We start from the raw sequence: 20,540 nt of genomic DNA, 5'->3' as shown, positions 1-20,540 counted from the left end.
AATATGCATTAACCCATGATACTTGATAAGCATATTATAGAGAAGTGAAATAGACACCTTCCCACAATGATATAGTCTAATAACATCATCCAAACCCCCAAGAGAAAGGTTGGTCCCAGTCTCCACAGATAGTGTTCCAATCCAATGCTGAGTCTGAAGATAGGCATAGAAAGAGGTTTTTGGTAGATTAAAACTAGATCTTAACTCCGTAAATGTCCTTATCATTAATGACTCATTAACACAAATGTCCTTTAAGTTTCTAAGACCTTTCCTGGCCCAAGTAGAGAAAGCTTCATGCATGAGCCCAGGTGGAAAATCCGGATTCCCTAACAAAGGTAGAAACTCTGATTTACGAAAATTAACTTGGATCTCAGAGCAAACTTTCTGCCATGCCAAAATTATGTACTTAAAAGTATACAAATGTGACACATTTGCTGGTAATCTTGCAAATGGAATATGAATCAATGCTTTAAGTGAAAAAGGAGCTATCAGCTGTGATTCTAAATCAAAAAAAGAGACGTATTCCTTTTCTGATAGCCAGTCCAGCACAAATTTAGTAAGTGTGGCATAGTTGTAAAATTGAATATTGGGAAGAGCCAATCCACCATGTATCTTAGAGAAAGATAGTTTAACAAGTGAAATCCTAGCTTTCTTCCCATGCCATAGAAATTTAGAAAATATTTTTTGCAAGAATTTTATATCTTTCTTCAGGAGTAATAAAGGTAGATTTTGAAGTAAATATAATAACTTTGGGAATAGGATGGTTTTTATTAACATTACACGCGCCGACAATGAAATAGGTAAATTGTCCCATGCTGATAGTTTCCTCTCAAACATAGTAAAACATTTCAGGAAATTTAAGTTGTACCATTGTGAGGGATTCTTGCTTAAAAAAATACCTAAATACTTAATTTCCTGTACTTCTTTGAAAGGATGGAGGATGGGGTTCTTTGGTTTATAAATCCAAAGCAGCTCTGATTTCCCCCAGTTAATTTTGTAGCCTGAAATGGAACTAAAAATTTCAATGATCTGTAGTAAATGAGGTATAGATTGCTTGGTATTACTTAAAAAAAGTAATATGTCATCTGCAAATAGCGAAGTCACTAGATTCTTATCTCCTAATTTGATCCCTTTTAACTCTTTTCTCAGCAAAATCGCAAGAGGTTCTAGTGACAAATTAAAGAGTAAGGGGGAAAGGGGGCAACCTTGGCGTGTACCTCGTTGCAGAATGAATCTATCGGTTACCTCACCATTAACAATGATAGCAGAGGATGGAGCCAATCAGATTGAGCTCGCATTCTATTGGCTGTTCCGATCAGCCAATAGAATGCGAGCTCAATCTGATTGGCTGATTGGATCAGCCAATCGGATTGAACTAGATTCTGATTGGCTGATTCCATCAGCCAATCAGAAAATTCATACCTTAATTCCGATTGGCTGATAGAATCCTATCAGCCAATCGGAATTCGAGGGACGCCATCTTGGATGACGTCCCTTAAAGGAACCGTCATTAGTCGGGAGACATCGGAAGAAGAGGATGGATCCGCGTCGCCTGCTTCAAGATGGACCCGCTCCGCACCGGATGGAAGAAGATCGAAGATGCCGCTTGGAGAAGATGTTTGCCGGTCCGGATGTCCTCTTCTTGCCGGATAGGAGGAAGACTTTGGAGCACCGGATTATGGATCGCCAACCCCCGCTTGGGTTGGATGAAGATCTTGGAGCCAGGACGGATCGGTGATACCTGGATGGTGAAGACAAGGTAGGAAGATCTTCAGGGGATTAGTGTTAGGTTTATTTAAGGGGGGTTTGGGTTAGATTAGGGGTATGTGGGTGGTGGGTTGTAATGTTGGGGGGGGGGGGTATTGTATGTTTTTTTTTACAGGCAAAAGAGCTGAAATTCTTTGGGGCATGCCCCGCAAAGGGCCCTGTTCAGGGCTGGTAAGGTAAAAGAGCTTGTAACTTTTTTAATTTAGAATAGGGTAGTGAATTTTTTATTTTGGGGGGCTTTGTTATTTTATTAGGGGGCTTAGAGTAGGTGTAATTAGTTTAAAATTGTTGTAATATTTTTATTATGTTTGTAAATATTTTTTTATTTTCTGTAACTTAGTTCTTTTTTATTTTTTGTACTTTAGCTAGTTTATTTAATTGTATTTATTTGTAGCAATTGTGTTTAATTAATTTATTGATAGTGTAGTGTTAGGTTAATTGTAGGTAATTGTAGGTAGTTTATTTAATTATTTTATTGATAGGGTAGTGTTAGGTTTAATTATAACTTAGGTTAGGATTTATTTTACAGGTAAATTTGTTATTATTTTAACTAGGTAACTATTAAATAGTTCTTAACTATTTAATAGCTATTGTACCTGGTTAAAATAATTACAAAGTTGCCTGTAAAATAAATATTAATCCTAAAATAGCTATAATATAATTATAATTTATATTGTAGCTATATTAGGATTTATTTTACAGGTAAGTATTTAACTTTAAATAGGAATAAGTTATTTAATAAGAGTTAATTTATTTCGTTAGATAAAAATTATATTTAACTTAGGGGGGTGTTAGTGTTAGGGTTAGACTTAGCTTTAGGGGTTAATCCATTTATTAGAATAGCGGTGAGCTCCGATCGGAAGTTTAGGGGTTAATAATTGAAGGTAGGTGTCGGCGATGTTAGGGAGGGCAGATTAGGGGTTAATACTATTTATGATAGGGTTAGTGAGGCGGATTAGGGGTTAATAACTTTATTATAGTAGCGCTCAGGTCCGCTCGGCAGATTAGGGGTTAATAAGTGTAGGTAGGTGTCGGCGACGTTGTGGGGGGCAGATTAGGGGTTAATAAATATAACATAGGGGTCGGCGATGTTAGGGCAGCAGATTAGGGGTACATAGGGATAATGTAAGTAGCGGCGGTTTACGGAGCGGAAGATTAGGGGTTAATAATAATATGCAGGTGTCAGCGATAGCGGGGGCAGCAGATTAGGGGTTAATAAGTGTAAGGTTAGGGGTGTTTAGACTCGGGGTACATGTTAGAGTGTTAGGTGCAGACGTAGGAAGTGTTTCCCCATAGCAAACAATGGGACTGCGTTAGGAGCTGAACGCTGCTTTTTTGCAGGTGTTAGGTTTTTTTTCAGCTCAAACAGCCCCATTGTTTCCTATGGGAGAATCGTGCACGAGCACGTTTTTGATGCCGGCCGCGTCCGTAAGCAGCTCTGGTATCGAGAGTTGCATTTGCGGTAAAAATGCTCTACGCTCCTTTTTTGGAGCCTAACGCAGCCTTTGTTTGAACTCTCGATACCAGAGTTAAATTTATGGTGCGGCCAGAAAAAAACCCGCGGAGCGTTAACAGCCCTTTTACCGCCGAACTCTAAATCTAGGCCCTAGAGTGGAATAAGTTCCTTAGAAATGGTGTAGGCATGGGATCTGTTGATAGTAAGATGAGTTCAATATTTCACACATGCATAATCTGACACAACTGAATATATTACAGCAGAGTTCAAGTCATTACACAGCAAGAACCAATGAGCATGATCTGTGTACAATTGGCAATTAACCCAATTTAAATATGATTATCAAAATTTAAATTTATGATGGCAATTAAGTTTTACGCTAATTATAAAATTACTGATTATTATGGGCCATATTACTAGTGGAGCCCAAACATTTGCACGCAGGCGATATCAGGTGTTTGTGTTTGTTACATGCAGGTTAAATTGTGCTGGTATTACAAGCTGAAATTAAAAGTGATTGCTTGAGTACAATTCAAGTTAACACTTGTCGGGTCATCGCATCCTCAGAGCTCTGGTTAACTGTTTCGCTAAACAAAAAAGTGTCACAGGACAAATACAAAATACCTTACAAAGTACACTTAAAATCATAATAACACAATCTAATAAAAAATAATTATAAAATATATTGCATTAAAAAGTTATAAGGGCTCAAAGATATGAGGTCTCAAATGTTAGAGAAAAAAAAAGGCTCCGAAGGGCTTTAACATTAAGATACATACATATACATGTCTAAATATGTATACAGTATGTATGTATATGTATATACAGTATAAGTATGTACATATGTATTTATATGTGTATTATTTATGTATTTACAAACATATATACACATATGAAAACATAAATACATATGTAAAGACTTATAGACATATGTATATATGTGCTTTGGAGCAGAGAAGGGGGTAAGTTGCACATTGATGGCAGCAAACAAATATATATGTATATGCTGATATACATACTGTATATATGTATTTATTAATATGTGTATATACACATATTAACAAATAAATATATATGTATTGAAGCATAAACATATATATATATATATTTACTGGGAAAACACAGTTCCCCATAGACCACAATGTAAAGGCACTTTTCAGTTCCGTTTTTTCTCTAACACCCCACTCCCACCAACTTTAACCCTAAAATACTGCCTAGCGCAGTAATTTTATTAAACAATAAAGATGCTCTCATCTTTATTTTTTGATAAACTATACCAGACAGTATTTTGGTGGCATTCGGGGCAGATATATAAAATGAACCAGAGATTCGATCTCTGGTTAATTTTATAAGCGTTAATTGCTACGACGAGCTTGTGGTAGCAATAATCAGACACTTGTAAAGGCTGGTTAATTATCTTGCTCCCGCAAACCGGCAAATTTGCCTTATGTATATATATATATATATATATACTGTATATATAAATATATGTATGTGTATGTATATACTGTATATATAAATATATGTACATGTATGTATATACTGTATAGTATATATATATATATATACATATATATATAATTTGTGTGTGCATATGTAAAATTTATGTACTGATATGTGTACATATGTATTTACAGACATATATACACATTTTTTAATATATATTCCTATATTTATATCTGTATATATCTATACCTATTTATAATTTCATATATATATATATATAGGTTTACATACATATTTTATAAAAAAATAAACATTATATATATATATATATATATAGAGAGAGAGAGAGAGAGAGAGAGACAGAGAGAGAAATATGTATTTAAGAATGAATAGAACATATTCTGCTATGTGAAGAACGTTGGAATGTGGAATATTCATGTCAGGTTAGTGCACTTGAGAAAACGACTTGTGTTGTTTTTTTTCCCACTGTTTGCACTCCTTTGAAGTCTATGGTGAAATATTTTAACGCGTTTACGATATTCAAAGTTTGGCTTATAGCGTGAGTAGGGTTAACGCTCTCAAAAACTGTTTACTTACAACTTATATTGCACGCACAACCCGAAGTGCACAAGAAGTCAAACTCTAGGAAAGTTAACCCCTTAAGGACGCATGTCGTACAGGGTACGTCGCACACAACCTGGTCTTTAAAGACCAGCAACGTACCCTGTACGACATTAGGGGTTTAAAGCAACTGGAAGCGATCCTGATCGCTTACAGCCACTTTCCGGTTATTGCAGTGATGCCTCGATATCAAGGCATCCTGCAATAACACCCCTTGGCCATCCGATGCAGAGAGAGCCACTCTGTGGCCCTCTCTGCACCGGACATCGATGCCAGGTATCGTTGGTGGGAGCTGCAGTGGGAGGTGGGTGGGCAGCCATCGATGTGAGCTATGACGTGGAGGTGGGCGGGATAGCCGGACGCGCGCACGTGCACGGGGTGGAAGCGGGTGGGAATGGCTACACTACAGAAAATGTTTTTTTTTTTAAAAAAGCATATAAGGGATCTGGGAGGGGGTTGGTCTTGGGGGGGGAAGCTACACTACAGAAAAAATGAATAAAATAAAAAAAACAAAACATTTTTTTTAGTAAACTGGGTACTGGCAGACAGCTGCCAGTACCCAAGATGGCTACCAATAAGGTAGAGGGGGAGGGTTAGAGAGCTGTTTGGGGGGGGGGATCAGGGAGGTTGGAGCCTAAGGGGGGATCCTACACATCAGCATATGTAAATATGCAATTTTTTAAAAAAAATATCTTTTATTTAAGTACTGGCAGACTTTCTGCCAGTACTTAAGATGACGGGGACAAATGTGGGGTGGGGGAGGGAAGAGAGCTGTTTGGGAGGGTTCAGGGGGTGTGATGTGTCAGGTGGGAGGCTGATGTCTACATTAAATCTAAAATTAACCCTGAAGCTCCCTACAAGCTTCCTAATTAACCCCTTCACTGCTAGACATAATACACGTGTGATGCACAGTGGTATTTAGCGGTCTTCTAATTACCAAAAAGCAATGTCAAAATCATATATGTCTGCTATTTCTGAACAAAGGGGATCCCAGAGAAGCTTTTACAACCATTTGTGCCATAATTGCAGAAGCTGTTCGTAAATTATTTCAGTGAGAAACCTAAAATTGTGAAAAATGTAATGTTTTTTTCAAGTGATCGCATTTGGCGGTGAAATGGTGGCATGAAATATACCAAGATGGGCCTAGATGAATAATTGGGGTTGTCTACTACACTACACTAAAGCTAAAATTAACCCTAGAAGCTCCCTACATGCTCCCTAATTAACCACTTCACTGCTGGGCATAATACACGTGTGGTGCGCTGTGGTATTTAGCCACCTTCTAATTACCAAAAAGCAACGCCAAAGCCATATATGTCTGCTATTTCTGAACAAAGGGGATCCCAGAGAAGCGTTTACAACCATTTATGCCATAATTGCACAAGTTGTTTGCAAATAATTTCAGTGAGAAACCTAAAGTTTGTGAAAAAATTTGTGAAAAAGTGAACAATTTTTTTTTATTTGATCTCATTTTACAGTGAAATGGTGGCATGAAATATACCAACATGGGCCTAGATCAATACTTTGGGATGTCTTCTAAAAAAAAAATATACATGTCAAGGGATATTCAGGGATTCCTGAAAGATATCAGTGTCCCAATGTAACTAGCGCTAATATTGAAAAAAAGTGGTTTGGAAATAGCAAAGTAATACTTGTACTTATTGCCCTATAACTTGGAAAAAAAGCAAAGAACATGTAAACATTGGGTATTTCTCAGGACAAAATTTAGAAACTATTTAGCATGGGTGTTTTTTGGTGGTTGTAGATGTGTAAAAGATTTTGGGGGTCAAAGTTAGAAAAAGTGTGTTTTTTTTCCATTTTTTCCTCATATTTTATAATTTTTTTAATAGTATGTTAGAAGATATGATGAAAATAATGGTATCTTTAGAAAGTCCATTTAATGGTGATAAAAACGGTATATAATATGTGTGAGTAAAGTAAATGATTAAGAGGAAAATTACAGCTAAACACAAACACAGCTGAAATGTAAAAATATCCCTGATCCTTAAGGTAAAGAAATTGAAAAATGGCCTTGTCCTTAAGGGGTTAATGCGTGTGTGGGAACACAAATTACCACTACACTCGTTATCTAGCCCTTAGTGTGTTCTGTATAAAGAATAACACTACAGGGAGTGCAGAATTATTAGGCAAGTTGTATTTTTGAGGATTAATTTTATTATTGAACAACAACCATGTTCTCAATGAACCCAAAAAACTCATTAATATCAAAGCTGAATAGTTTTGGAAGCAGTTTTTAGTTTGTTTTTAGTTATAGCTATTTTAGGGGGATATCTGTGTGTGCAGGTGACTATTACTGTGCATAATTATTAGGCAACTTAACAAAAAACAAATATATACCCATTTCAATTATTTATTTTTTACCAGTGAAACCAATATAACAGCTCAACATTCACAAATATACATTTCTGACATTCAAAAACAAAACAAAAACAAATCAGTGACCAATATAGCCACCTTTCTTTGCAAGGACACTCAAAAGCCTGCGATCCATGGATTCTGTCAGTGTTTTGATCTGTTCACCATCAACATTGCGTGCAGCAGCAACCACAGCCTCCCAGACACTGTTCAGAGAGGTGTACTGTTTTCCCTCCTTGTAAATCTCACATTTGATGATGGACCACAGGTTCTCAATGGGGTTCAGATCAGGTGAACAAGGAGGCCATGTCATTAGATTTTCTTCTTTTATACCCTTTCTTGCCAGCCACGCTGTGGAGTACTTGGACGCGTGTGATGGAGCATTGTCCTGCATGAAAATCATGTTTTTCTTGAAAGATGCAGACTTCTTCCTGTACCACTGCTTGAAGAAGGTGTCTTCCAGAAACTGGCAGTAGGACTGGGAGTTGAGCTTGACTCCATCCTCAACCCGAAAAGGCCCCACAAGCTCAACTTTGATGATACCAGCCCAAACCAGTACTCCACCTCCACCTTGCTGGCGTCTGAGTCGGACTGGAGCTCTCTGCCCTTTACCAATCCAGCCACGGGCCCATCCATCTGGCCCATCAAGACTCACTCTCATTTCATCAGTCCATAAAACCTTAGAAAAATCAGTCTTGAGATATTTCTTGGCCCAGTCTTGACGTTTCAGCTTGTGTGTCTTGTTCAGTGGTGGTCGTCTTTCAGCCTTTCTTACCTTGGCCATGTCTCTGAGTATTGCACACCTTGTGCTTTTGGGCACTCCAGTGATGTTGCAGCTCTGAAATATGGCCAAACTGGTGGCAAGTGGCATCTTGGCAGCTGCACGCTTGACTTTTCTCAGTTCATGGGCAGTTATTTTGCGCCTTGGTTTTTCCACACGCTTCTTGCGACCCTGTTGACTATTTTGAATGAAACGCTTGATTGTTCGATGATCACGCTTCAGAAGCTTTGCAATTTTAAGAGTGCTGCATCCCTCTGCAAGATATCTCACTATTTTTGACTTTTCTGAGCCTGTCAAGTCCTTCTTTTGACCCATTTTGCCAAAGGAAAGGAAGTTGCCTAATAATTATGCACACCTGATATAGGGTGTTGATGTCATTAGACCACACCCTTCTCATTACAGAGATGCACATCACCTAATATGCTTAATTGGTAGTAGGCTTTCGAGCCTATACAGCTTGGAGTAAGACAACATGCATAAAGAGGATGATGTGGTCAAAATACTCATTTGCCTAATAATTCTGCACTCCTTGTATATATTACACCTCCAGATACCACAAACGCTACAAACTAAATAAAGGATGCACACTGACAGCGTGGGGCCCCAAAATGCTTAAGGCCCAGGGCCAGTGCCCCTCTCACCCTGCCCAAAGTCCAGGTCTGGATGCCATCCAGCCGGTATTTTTGTAGTTTGAAAATATAGATTAAATTCTGAAATAAAGATGCTATCATGGTGAAACTTCTGCATATTGTCCTAGACAACCTAAATAACTACCAGGGAACAAAATTGACTGTATATGTCCGATTACATATTTTTTTATTATCCATCCATTATTTCTTTACTGATGCATGATAACTTAGATTATGCTCAAGTAGTTGAGTTTACTTTCAACTTGTAATATTCTTTCAGTGTTCCCTATATCTCTTAGGTGTTGTAACACTCTATCTCGTAGGGCACGTTTCGTGCGCCCTACGTACTGTTTCCTGCATCCTTGACAAGTCAACAAATAAAATATATGGGTAGTGTTGCATGTAATGCTGAAACGTTTGTCATATTCCTTGCTGGTAGTACTTGATACAAATTTTTTATAGATACATATATATTTATGTGTTAAAATGTGTTTATATTAATACATAAATATATATGTATATAAGCAAATACATATATATTTAAAGGGAACACACAGTTACCATATACGTAAATGCCATACACTCGCCACTTTTAACCCCATATAACTGCTTCTTGCAGTTATTTTATTAAAAAATAAAGATGCTGCTATCTTTATTTTTTAATAAAATATATTACACTGTATTTTGAGGTCATTTGGTGTAAATGTATCAAATTAACCAGAGATCTGATCTCTGGTTAATTTTATAAGTGCTAGTTGCTACCTCAAGCTCGCGGTAGCAATAACCAGCCACTTGTAATGGCTGATCATTTATCGAGCACCCGCAAATGGGCAAATTTGTTCAATTGTGAGCGTGCAATAAATAACTTTTAATCTAGCCTAAAATTGGGAAACCAAACAACTCTCTTCTCTCCCCCCCTCCTGCAGAAGATTTTGGTTGAAGAGAGAAAACACACATTAGAGAATTAGGCTAATTAAGTATTCTACCTTCTTTTCCTGTGATAAGTTCTCTGTGATTATTTTATTTAGTTAGCAGTGTTGCACAAATTGGGGTTGTGGAATTTAGAGTTGCCCTGTGTATATTGTACTTTTTCATTGTCAAATATGTGTGTAAATATACCTGTACACGTTCAACTTATTACAGCATATATATTGTTTCCTATTAAAACTCTTTGGAAAAATAATTGATGGACTTTTTAGTGTTTAATAAGTTGTATTGGTTTAGCATTGTTTACCATAGAATTTAGTTAGTATTAAATAAAAAAATCCATTACCATTAATAAGACAGATTTTTCTCTCATTATGTCCATGTGCTACTTTGTGTGGATTACTATTTCACCAAATAAATATATTCCGGTAAAAAAAAAATCATCTTTCTCCTATGTGGGGCTAATTATTTAACCCTTTAACCATAGCTCTGTCATTTGCTTCTACCTGGTACTTACCATTTAAAGGGATACTATACATGATTTAGATAGAGCATGTCATTTTAAGTAACTTTCTAATTTACTCCTATTATCAATTTGTCTTTGTTCTATTGATATCTTTATTTGAAAAGCAAGAATGTAAGTTTATTTGCCGGCCCATTTTTGGTCCAGAACCTGGGTTGCACTTGCTGATTGGTGGTTAAATGTAGTCACCAATCAGCAAGCTCTATCCAGGGTGTTGAACCAAAAATAGGCCAGCCCCTTAGCTTAGATTCATGCTTTTTCAAATAAAGATAGCAAGAGAACAAAGACAAATTCATAATAGGAGTAAATTAGAAAGTAAAAATGTTTGCTCTTTCTGAATCATGAAAGAAACAATTTAAGTTTAGTATCCCTTTTTTATGTTTAAGTAGTTTTTATTGGGTATAACAATTTGACAACAAAGTGATATTTCTCTGAACAGCAAGATAACAATTGAATACATATTCATTGTGAGGCAATATTGACCCATTGTTTTCTAAATTAAGGGGAGGGATGGGGACGGGAAGGGGTAAGGATAAGGGGAAAATGGGGAAGGGGAGAGAGATCCTATCGAGTGTACATCTTTTCAAATTTCCAACATGCTGGATTAACATAACCGAACTGAGCTTTATATTTCTCATCATACTATACACATTTCCATTTACCACAGTGGATTAGTCAGTTACATGGGAACGAAAGACACAAAGGGGGGGTTACCTAACTGTCAGTTGTGGGTATGGGGCCTCTGTTCCCATAGGAATAGTACGTTGGCTATAAAGTCTTGTTTCCCAGCATAAGAATAGGGCATCTTTTCAAGGGTCAGAACATGGTTTACTTCCAGAATCCATTTAGAAATGGAGGGTATCTCTCGTGTCTTCCATAGTCTGGGAATCAGTCTTTTAGCGCATGTCAGCATTAACAGAAACAGTTTTTTACGGTATGCGCAGGGGATCTGAGGGACATGATTTAGAAGAACGGAGCATGCATTCAGAGATATATTAGTACCCAACACCTGGTTCATGTTCTGCTCAACTTGCGACCAAAAGTCGGCCAGATCAGGACAAGACCACCAAATGTGGGTCATAGAGCCCACCTCACCACACCTCCTCCAGCAACTAGAAGAGGCGTTAGGGTAGATGACTCTTAGGCGCTGGGGTGTCAGGTACCAGCGAGCCATGATTTTATAGTCGCTTCAGCCATAATTAGGGAGGTGGAGGATGTGTGTATAGAATGGAAGCAACGCTTCCAATCTTCATCAGTTAAGTTATTTAGCACTTCCTCATTCCACCTCGTCAGGTATGCAGGGCGTTGTTCTGGGAAGGAGCCCTGTAGGATATTATACGTCCTAGACAGGTGTGCTTTTTTGATCTGAGAGTTGGTGCAAAGTTGTTCGAATTGTGTCAGTGACCTTTGTATATCTTGTTTGAAGGGGCTACTATGGATAGCATGTCTGATTTGAAAATACGCATACCAGTTTTGAAAGGGAGACCCCAGCTCTTCAAAGAGCAAGGCTCTTTCCTTAATGCCAGACGAGCCTAGGAGTAAATATATAGGTAGATTTTGTAGCGGTGTATTTGCGCTGGTGCGGGTGAATAGGTCATGTTGTAGGAATAGTTGGTTACCCAGCAACGGAGTCAGAGGGGATACTGAAGTGGATACTCCTCTGATATGGGTAAGGACATAGTCCCATGTATCAAGAGTAGCTTTAATGTAGCTATTGAGGTATGGCGTCTGAGGTCTGGAGTGTTTCGGTAGCCAGGCTAAATCTCTCATATTGTTGCCTCTAGAAAGATGGCTCTCCATCTGTATCCATACTTTATCAGGGGGAGAGTGATTCCAAGAAAGTATTCTCGATAAATGAGCTGCTCTGTAATAATTAGTGAGATTAGGGACATTAAGACCACCATCATCTCTACTCAGGCCCAAGGTATGTTGTGCTATTCTAGGTCTCAAGTTTAGTATCCATTTAACTCACTGAACATTACACTTTCATTAGGTCTTATTAGTTCTACACTACTTACAATTTAACCATTTTACATGTCACAGTCATTATGTAAATACTTAAATCGGGCTGACCCTTAAACTCATTAACCATGTTACTGTCATTAGTTCACTTTGCTCCTACATAGGAATGTCCATTTAAGTGTCATTAAGTCACTTTGTACCTACATCTGACTGACCCATTATCACAACCTGTCCAATGTTTCAACTTAGGTGCTGAAAAACAGACCCCAGTTTATTTGTTACGTTTTTATCAGGTATATCCTACAAATATGGTCTAAGGATAAACTTTGGACAACCCTGACTGACTGAAAATATGCTATTGTTTCTATGTGATATTCTCTCTGGTTGGCACACAATTTATAAACAGCTCTTTCTTATATCTCTAGAATTTCCAATGACTTTTCTATATAAATGATTAGCCTATAATGACCAACCTTCATTAATGATCCTGCCATTTCACCAAACTTTATATGCAGCAAATTTCCAATCAGCGGGAGAGGTGTTGGACCTGGAGGAAGGTTACATTTCCTGTACATTTGGTTCCAAGTCAGGTACATGAAAATGCTGGATATGACCAGAAGGAGCAACGTTCCTACCCCAATGATATCCATGGGCAATATCCAAGAGATGCTTTTTTCTTCTGGCTACCTAAAATGATAAAGTTTAACAAATATTACTGGTTTAAGCATGGCTTGAACAACAAGTGGTGCAGCCAGTGCACAAGCATTTCACTACAGCAAAAGATTAATATCTGGGTTTGTATTTCTTCTATTTATTTTATGATACCTAAGATGGAGGATGACTCATCTATTATAGTGTTACTTACAAACCCTTCTGGTTGTTTGTTTCTGCCATCTCGTACGTTCTGATTGTGGCTGTTGCTGATGAATTATGGACAGCATGTATGTGGAGGATAGTGGGTATTTAAAATAATGTTCAGTGTAACATGGCAGTATATATCCAAGTGTGTAGGTTGAATAGCGCTCCTTTTAAATCAGTATGCTTTATAGTATGCAAGTCACTGACTTTGCAAGGGTGATAAACAATATTTTTTTTTCTGACATAAAATGGGCTTAAATAACTGCTCTGTGTTACTGATATCAATGGATTTTTTTTAATATCATCAATGTAATTTAAAATCACTGTCCTCTGTGTTACTGGCATCAAAAGAGTTCAAAAATCACAGCTGCATGCATCAAGTCTGAGGTCTAATTTGTGCATATTGATGAGAGAAATGTGGGGATCATGAATGTGATCTTATGAGTATTTAGCCAGTATAAAGAGGGTTGCAGGGGCATAAAAAACTAACTTGGCATAGGGAGTGGGTAAAAAAACTATCTTGCCGGATCTATGCTTTTTTTTTTTTTATATAAACCTAGAATCTAGATACTGCTAAATCTATCAATTGTATTGTAAACACATCTGGATCCTTCTAATGAATGTCTTTTTTACACAAGCACACAAAGGTCCAAGTCTTAAAAAAACTAGAATCCTGATAGATCCATATATAATATAGACAGTCAAAGACAAGTCTTTCCTATATAGACTTAGCTGGACAACACTGGATTCAATGCAGTTCTGCACATAAACATCTGGATCCTGTCAGAAAGCAGAAATCCTGATCCATGGCTTATTTAGATATACACACACAAAAATCCAAGTCACTGCTGGATCCAATTCAGTTTTACACAAAATATTTGGATCCTGCCAGAATCTATTCTGTTTTACAGATTCATCTTGAAGTCATCATTGAAGTCTCCTCCATACCAACTCATCTAGACACTGCTAGATCCTGTACATGTTTGCCCAAAAATATATAGAACCTGCCAAAAATCTCCTGTTTTTATAGAAACATTACTAGGTCTTACTGGATCTATATATGATTTACAAACAAACAATCCTGGCACTATCGAGTCCAATACACATGGAAACTGTCTATGTCTAATTAAGGCAAACAAATACAAATTCAAGTGTTTTCCACAAAATCACATCAAGATGTTGCTTGATCTAATACTATTGATCTAATACAATTTTACACAAAAACATATGGATTCTGACTTTTATTTTTTTTAACAGAAAACCGCTGGATCTATATCTAATTCGTACAAGCACACACAAAGCCAAGTACTAGACACTGCGTGATCCAATACATTTTATTTTTTATTTTTTTTATAGAAAACTGTCATATCCATGTCTAATTCAGATAAACAACACTTACAAAGCCAAGTATTTTCTAAAGAAACAAATCCTGCTGGATCCAAATATATTTTGCACAAAAAAAATCTGCGTCTAGCCAGAACCTATTCTTTTGCAATAAAAACAGTATGAAACAGCCAAATCCATGTCTAATTTAGACAAACAAAAATCCAAGTATTTTTTTTCCATACAACCACATATAGACACTTGGGGGTAGATTTATCATACCCAGGCTTTAGCGAATCATGTCCACCCTGCATTGCTAAATGGGATCCATATATTATTTTTTACACACAAACAGATCCAAAATTTCTCCACATAAACAAAATCCAATGTTCTTCAGTACAAAAACAGGTTTATATGGGAAAGACTAGGAATTGTTGGTGTCTGTCTAAATTATACATAGATCCAGGTGTTTTTCTGTTATAAAAAAAAGTATGATCTGGTGGGTATCTGGCAGGGTTGGTTGTGTTTGTATGAAACATACTTAGATTCAGGTGTGTTTACATAAATTATGTTTTTTTGGTATTAAAAAATGACCTTTTTTGGGTGTGTTTATTTAATTTAGACATAAATCCAGGAGGCATTTATATAAAACGTGTTATTTTTATCTGGGTTTGCTTTTATTAAAAAAAAAAGGCAGATCCAGATTTCACCCACTTTCCCTGGCATGTAACTAATTAAAGACCTTTTATCATATGTTTAATTTGCAAAACTTTCAAATAACTATCACGTTGTGCCCCTGCAAGACAGACAGAGTTGTCTGAGGACAATGACATTGCAAAATTGTAACACTAAATGAAAATCAAATATTTCTATGTTAAAAAAGGACATAATAAAAACCTCCAGTTTTACATGTGTATATTATACATATTACTCACAGAGGGCTAGATAACAAGTAGATCCCTAATTTATTGTGCGCCCGTAAATTAGCAAATTCGCTGCTTTACAAGCACACAATAAATAACCAGCTATTAGAAGTGGCTGGTTAATGTTATTGCGAGCGTGCAGTAGCAATTAGCGCTCAGAAAAGTATTCTCTGCTTAATTTTAAAAATGTCCCCTTATTGCCCCCAAAATAAAGTGTAGTGTACTAGTGTAGTTAGTTAAAATAAAAAAAGAGCATTTTTATTTTTTTAAATAATAATTCCATGAAGCAGTGTTAAGGGCTTAAAGTTTGCCTTTACATTGCGGTATATGGAAACTGTATAATTACTCAAAATATATATTTCCTTATATACATATGTATTTTATGTAATAATATGTGTATATAAACATATAAACACATGAATATATATGTATATATTCCTATACATATATATTAACACTTTGCTGCCCATCGCTGCGTGACTTACCCCCTGCGCTAGGTTCTCTGATGTGACTATCGGCATGAGAATGAGGCTCCCATTAGAGCCTATGGAAGCGCGCTCTTGTCAGCGCAAACCTTTCACGCAATGCTAACACAACCTCATGATTGCTCACAATTGCGCTAGTATTACGAATGGAGTGAAAGTATTGTGCTACCTTAAAGGGACAGTCTACACCAGAATTGTTATTGTTTTAAAAGATAGATAATCCCTTGTTTACCCATTCCCTAGTTTTGCATAACCAACACAGTTATATTTATATATTTTTTACCTCTGTGATTGTCTTGTATCTAAGCCTCTACAGACTGCCCCTTTATTTGTTCTTTTGACAGACTTGCAGTTTAGCTAATCAGTGATGGCTCCCAGGTAACTTCATGTGCACGAGCACAGGGTTATCTATATGAAAAACATGAACTAATGCCCTCTAGTGGTGAAAAACCTGTTAAAATGCATTCTTAAGAGGCGGCCTTCAAGGTCTAAGAAATTAGCATATGAACCTTCTAGGTTAAGCTTTCAACTAAGAGTACCAAGAGAACAAAGAAAATTTGGTGATAAAAGTAAATTGGAAAATTGTTTAAAATTACATGCTCTATCTGAATCATGAAAGTTTATTTTGGACTAGACTGTCCCTTTAAGCGCAATGTTGCACTCCACTCGTGATTTAGGCTAAAGTAAATATTAAATGGATGAGAAACCCCCCAAAAATGTTCATGATTCAGACAGAGCATGTAATTTTAAATAAACGTTCTAATTTTCTTGTAATATCATTTTTTCTTTGTTCTTTTGGTATCTTTTGTTAAAAAGCAGGCACATAAACTTAGGAGTCAGCCCATTTCTGGAGCAGCAGTTTTATCCATTTGCAAGAGCACTGTTTTCTGCCATGAACTAGATTTATCAAGGGTTTGAAGAATTCTCCATCATATTCTCCTTTTGAACACCGGTGCACTCATATTTATCACAAAACTGATCATATTTAAATGCACTTTTCTAAAGGCGATCTGGGGAGAATTGTGATACATTTCTCCAGGTTTCATTAAAAAATTCTCTGTATTTATCATTTAAAAATGCCAAGTTTTTATTTCAGTTTGCGACTTCAAATACATATCAACACATGAACCTGATTTTGCATACTTAAAGGGTCAGTCTAGTCCAAAACAAACTTTCATTATTCAAATAGAGAATAAAAGTTTAAACAATTTTCCAATTTACTTCTTTCACCAATTTTGCTTTGTTCTCTTGGTATTCTTAGTTGAAAGCTAAATCTAGGAGGTTCATATGCTAATGCCCTTGAAGGCCGCCTCAGTTTTTCACCACTAGAGGGTGTTAGTTCATGTGTTTAATATAGATAACACTGTGCTCATGCACGTGGAGTTACCTAGGAGCCCACACTGATTGGCTAAAATGCAAGTCTGTCAAAAGAACTGAAATAAGGGGCAGTTTGCAGAGGCTTAGATACAAGGTAATCACAGAGGTAAAAAGTACATTAATATAAGTGTGCTGGTTGTGCAAAACTAGGGAATGGGTAATAAAGGGATTATCTATCTTTTAAAACAATAAATATTCTGGTGTAGACTGTCCCTTTTAAAGGACATGAAACCCAAAATTTTTCATCCATGATTCAGATAGAGAATAAAATTTTAAACAACTTTCCAATTTACTATTTTTTTAATTTGCTTCCTTCTCTTGTTATGCTTTGCTGAAAGGTTTATCTAGGAAAGCTCAGGAGCAACAAAGAACCTTGGTTCTAGCTACTGATTGGTGGCTGCATATATATAACGATTGTGATTGGCTCACCTATGTGTTCAGTTAGAAACCAATAGTGCATTGATGCTCCTTCAACAAATTATACCAAAAGAATGAAACAAATTAGATCATAGAAGTAAATTATAAAATTGTTTAAAATGATATTCTCTATCTGAATCATGAAAGAAAATATGTGGGTTTCATGTCCATTTAATTAAATTATTTATTTCAAAATGACATATTCTGAACAGCAAATGTATGCAAAACTTGCTGCGGGCAATGTGTCACTTGACATGCCTTGTAATAAAATGCAGAGTGAAAGGTATAGGAAAGTCGTTTGCATAATTCTGATAGTGCATGTAATTTAAACACACTTTTAAAATTCAATTCAATTCTATTTATAAATGTGCTTTGTTCTCTTGGTAACCCTTGCTGAAAGAAAATATGCACATATCCTACACTAGAGGTAGCTAGCTGCTAATTGGTTGAAATGTGCTTTGTTCTCTTGGTGTCCCTTGTTGAAAAAAATATGCTAATATATCCTACATTAGTGGAAGCTAATCTGCTTATTGGTGCCTGCACACATTTGTCTCTTGTGATTGGCTAACTAGATATGTACAGCTTACTGGCAGTAATGCAATGCTGTTCCTTATATTTAATTACCTGCAGCTCCATACATGCTAGACATATTGATGTATTCAAAGCAAATATAACCCTAAGAACAATATGTAGATGCATTTTTTTTAATTACAGTGTAAAGGGTTAGCACTATTAAGTACTGGGCACTGCAATGCTTGAACCTAGGTTTTCCAATTTTATATCTCTTCTACTGAGGATAGTTATAGACAGCTATAAATCAGGGAATAAAGGAGAATATACAATCAAGGCTGTTATAGTTAATATCTAGCAGGATTTCCACACATAAATTTTGTGTTTGCTGTCCCTTTAAATCAAATATTGTATTGTTATATTTCTATGGAACCAAAATATGTCGAAGACATTGTTTTATATCTTGTCACACATTTTTTAATAAACACAGTAGACTAAGACAGACATCATGAGGTACAACAGATGCGGCCAGCTAGCTCCCAGTAGAGCGTTGCTGATCTTAGTAGACTAAGACAGACATCATGAGGTATCTTAAACAAAATCTTTGTCTACACAACCATCATCATATACAGGTAAAGTAATTTAAAAAAAAGCATACTTGAGTATGCTGAAGATCTAGCTAGGGATTAGTGGTTTAACACCACTACAGATACGCCCAGCTAGCTCCCAGTAGAGCCTTGCTGATCTATAGTTAACATTAATTATATCGTAATCTCGAAGCCTACCTAGGTATCCTAGGAACAAAGCAAATTTCATAATAGACGTAAATTGGAAACTTGTTTAAAATGGTATGCGCTGTCTGAATCACAAAATACTTTTTTTTTGGTTTCACGTCCCTTTATTGCCTTTAAATTTGTATATTTTTAAGAATAAATATAATAAATCATTACCTTTTTTCCCCCAGAAAACAGTCCCTTTTGCTTTACTTTAAAAATGCCAATATTTTTCCAAACTGAAACCTGGAGTCCAATCAGCAACAAGTCCTAGCTGAACCGTGAAATTGTGCTCATACAGTAGGAATCTTTATTAATGGTGCTGCTCTAAGCTAAAAACGATTAGCTCCTATAATGTGTTGCTAATTCACGCCAAGTAATAAAAAGCTGACGTTCTCTAAGAACATTATTTTCTACATAGGTAGGTGGGGTTAGGGGGAAGAGATGTGGGCAGTGAACTTTGCATCAGTAATATATTAACTTTATATTTAAAAAAAAAAAAAGATATTCCAAGGCTGCTTGTAATAACCTTGAACCTGTTATGGACAATCATAACATTTAATGTTAGAACTGAAGAAATAAATAAAAACCTTAACCCTTTCTATACTTGTTTCCCTAGGCAATTTGATAATCACTTTCTCTCTACTGAAGCTGTGCACGTGCGAGTGATGTAAGAACTGTCGGCACTGAGCTTTGCTTTCCTACAGTGAGAGTAAGAAAATTGTGCAACATTACAAGTGGAGCTCTAAGGGGTATCATAAATGTATAAAATTATAATACGGGCTGGGTGCGCCTTACTAGTGTTACAAAGAAATAATCGTTATATAAAGTGAACAAACATAATTATGCACAATATAGTGATGTGTATCAACTAAAATAAATAAACCAAACTAAAATGCTGAAAAATATATATCCTATCATACAGAACCAGTATAGCATTTAAAGCCACAATACGGTGAGTAGTGCAAAACAACAAAAAAACAAAAACAGACAGGGGACAAAGATATATTCAAGTCCTCCTTAAATACAGAGATAGCGGTAATACTGATATGTCTCCAAACAACATCCTAGTCGTCACGGGACACAAGCGGCTGCTGTCTTCTTCCCAAGCTCAATATGGCAAATGAGCAACGATAGCTGTATCAAATAGAAGAACAGAAGGTGGCGCCACAATGGTGCAGATCAAAATGGACAAAGAAATCACCATACATAATACACAAGGTACTCACAGAGTGTAAAGTACTAGATAGTGCAAGTCTTGCCTCCTGAACACTTTCGAGCCGTTCAGATAGCTCACAAAGACAATGACTGCTGCGTCCTCCTCCAATAGTGAGTCTTCAATTCCAGCATCAAAACGACAGTGTCTAGCTGGTCAGTCTCCTACAA

General features: G+C 36.5%; 1 protein-coding gene across 2 annotated transcripts in view; it reads right to left on the bottom strand.

Moving 5' to 3' along the window:
• LOC128666883 (cytochrome P450 2G1) overlaps positions 1–19,532 on the bottom strand; it is a 103,120-nt gene extending 83,588 nt beyond the window's left edge. For both annotated transcript variants that reach the window (XM_053721688.1, XM_053721689.1), the window contains exons 1-2: positions 19,332–19,532; positions 12,962–13,175 (exon numbers count right to left, since the gene is read on the bottom strand). In XM_053721688.1, coding sequence (XP_053577663.1) covers positions 12,962–13,138 — 177 coding nt within the window. In that variant the 5' untranslated portion in view covers positions 13,139–13,175; positions 19,332–19,532. The remainder of the gene's footprint in view (positions 1–12,961; positions 13,176–19,331) is intronic.
• Between the last annotated feature and the right edge of the window lie 1,008 nt (positions 19,533–20,540).

Source organism: Bombina bombina, chromosome 7, assembly GCF_027579735.1.
Source record: "Bombina bombina isolate aBomBom1 chromosome 7, aBomBom1.pri, whole genome shotgun sequence".
In the NCBI taxonomy this organism is placed as follows: Eukaryota; Metazoa; Chordata; class Amphibia; order Anura; family Bombinatoridae; genus Bombina; species Bombina bombina.
This window is presented reverse-complemented; position numbering and strand designations above follow the sequence as displayed.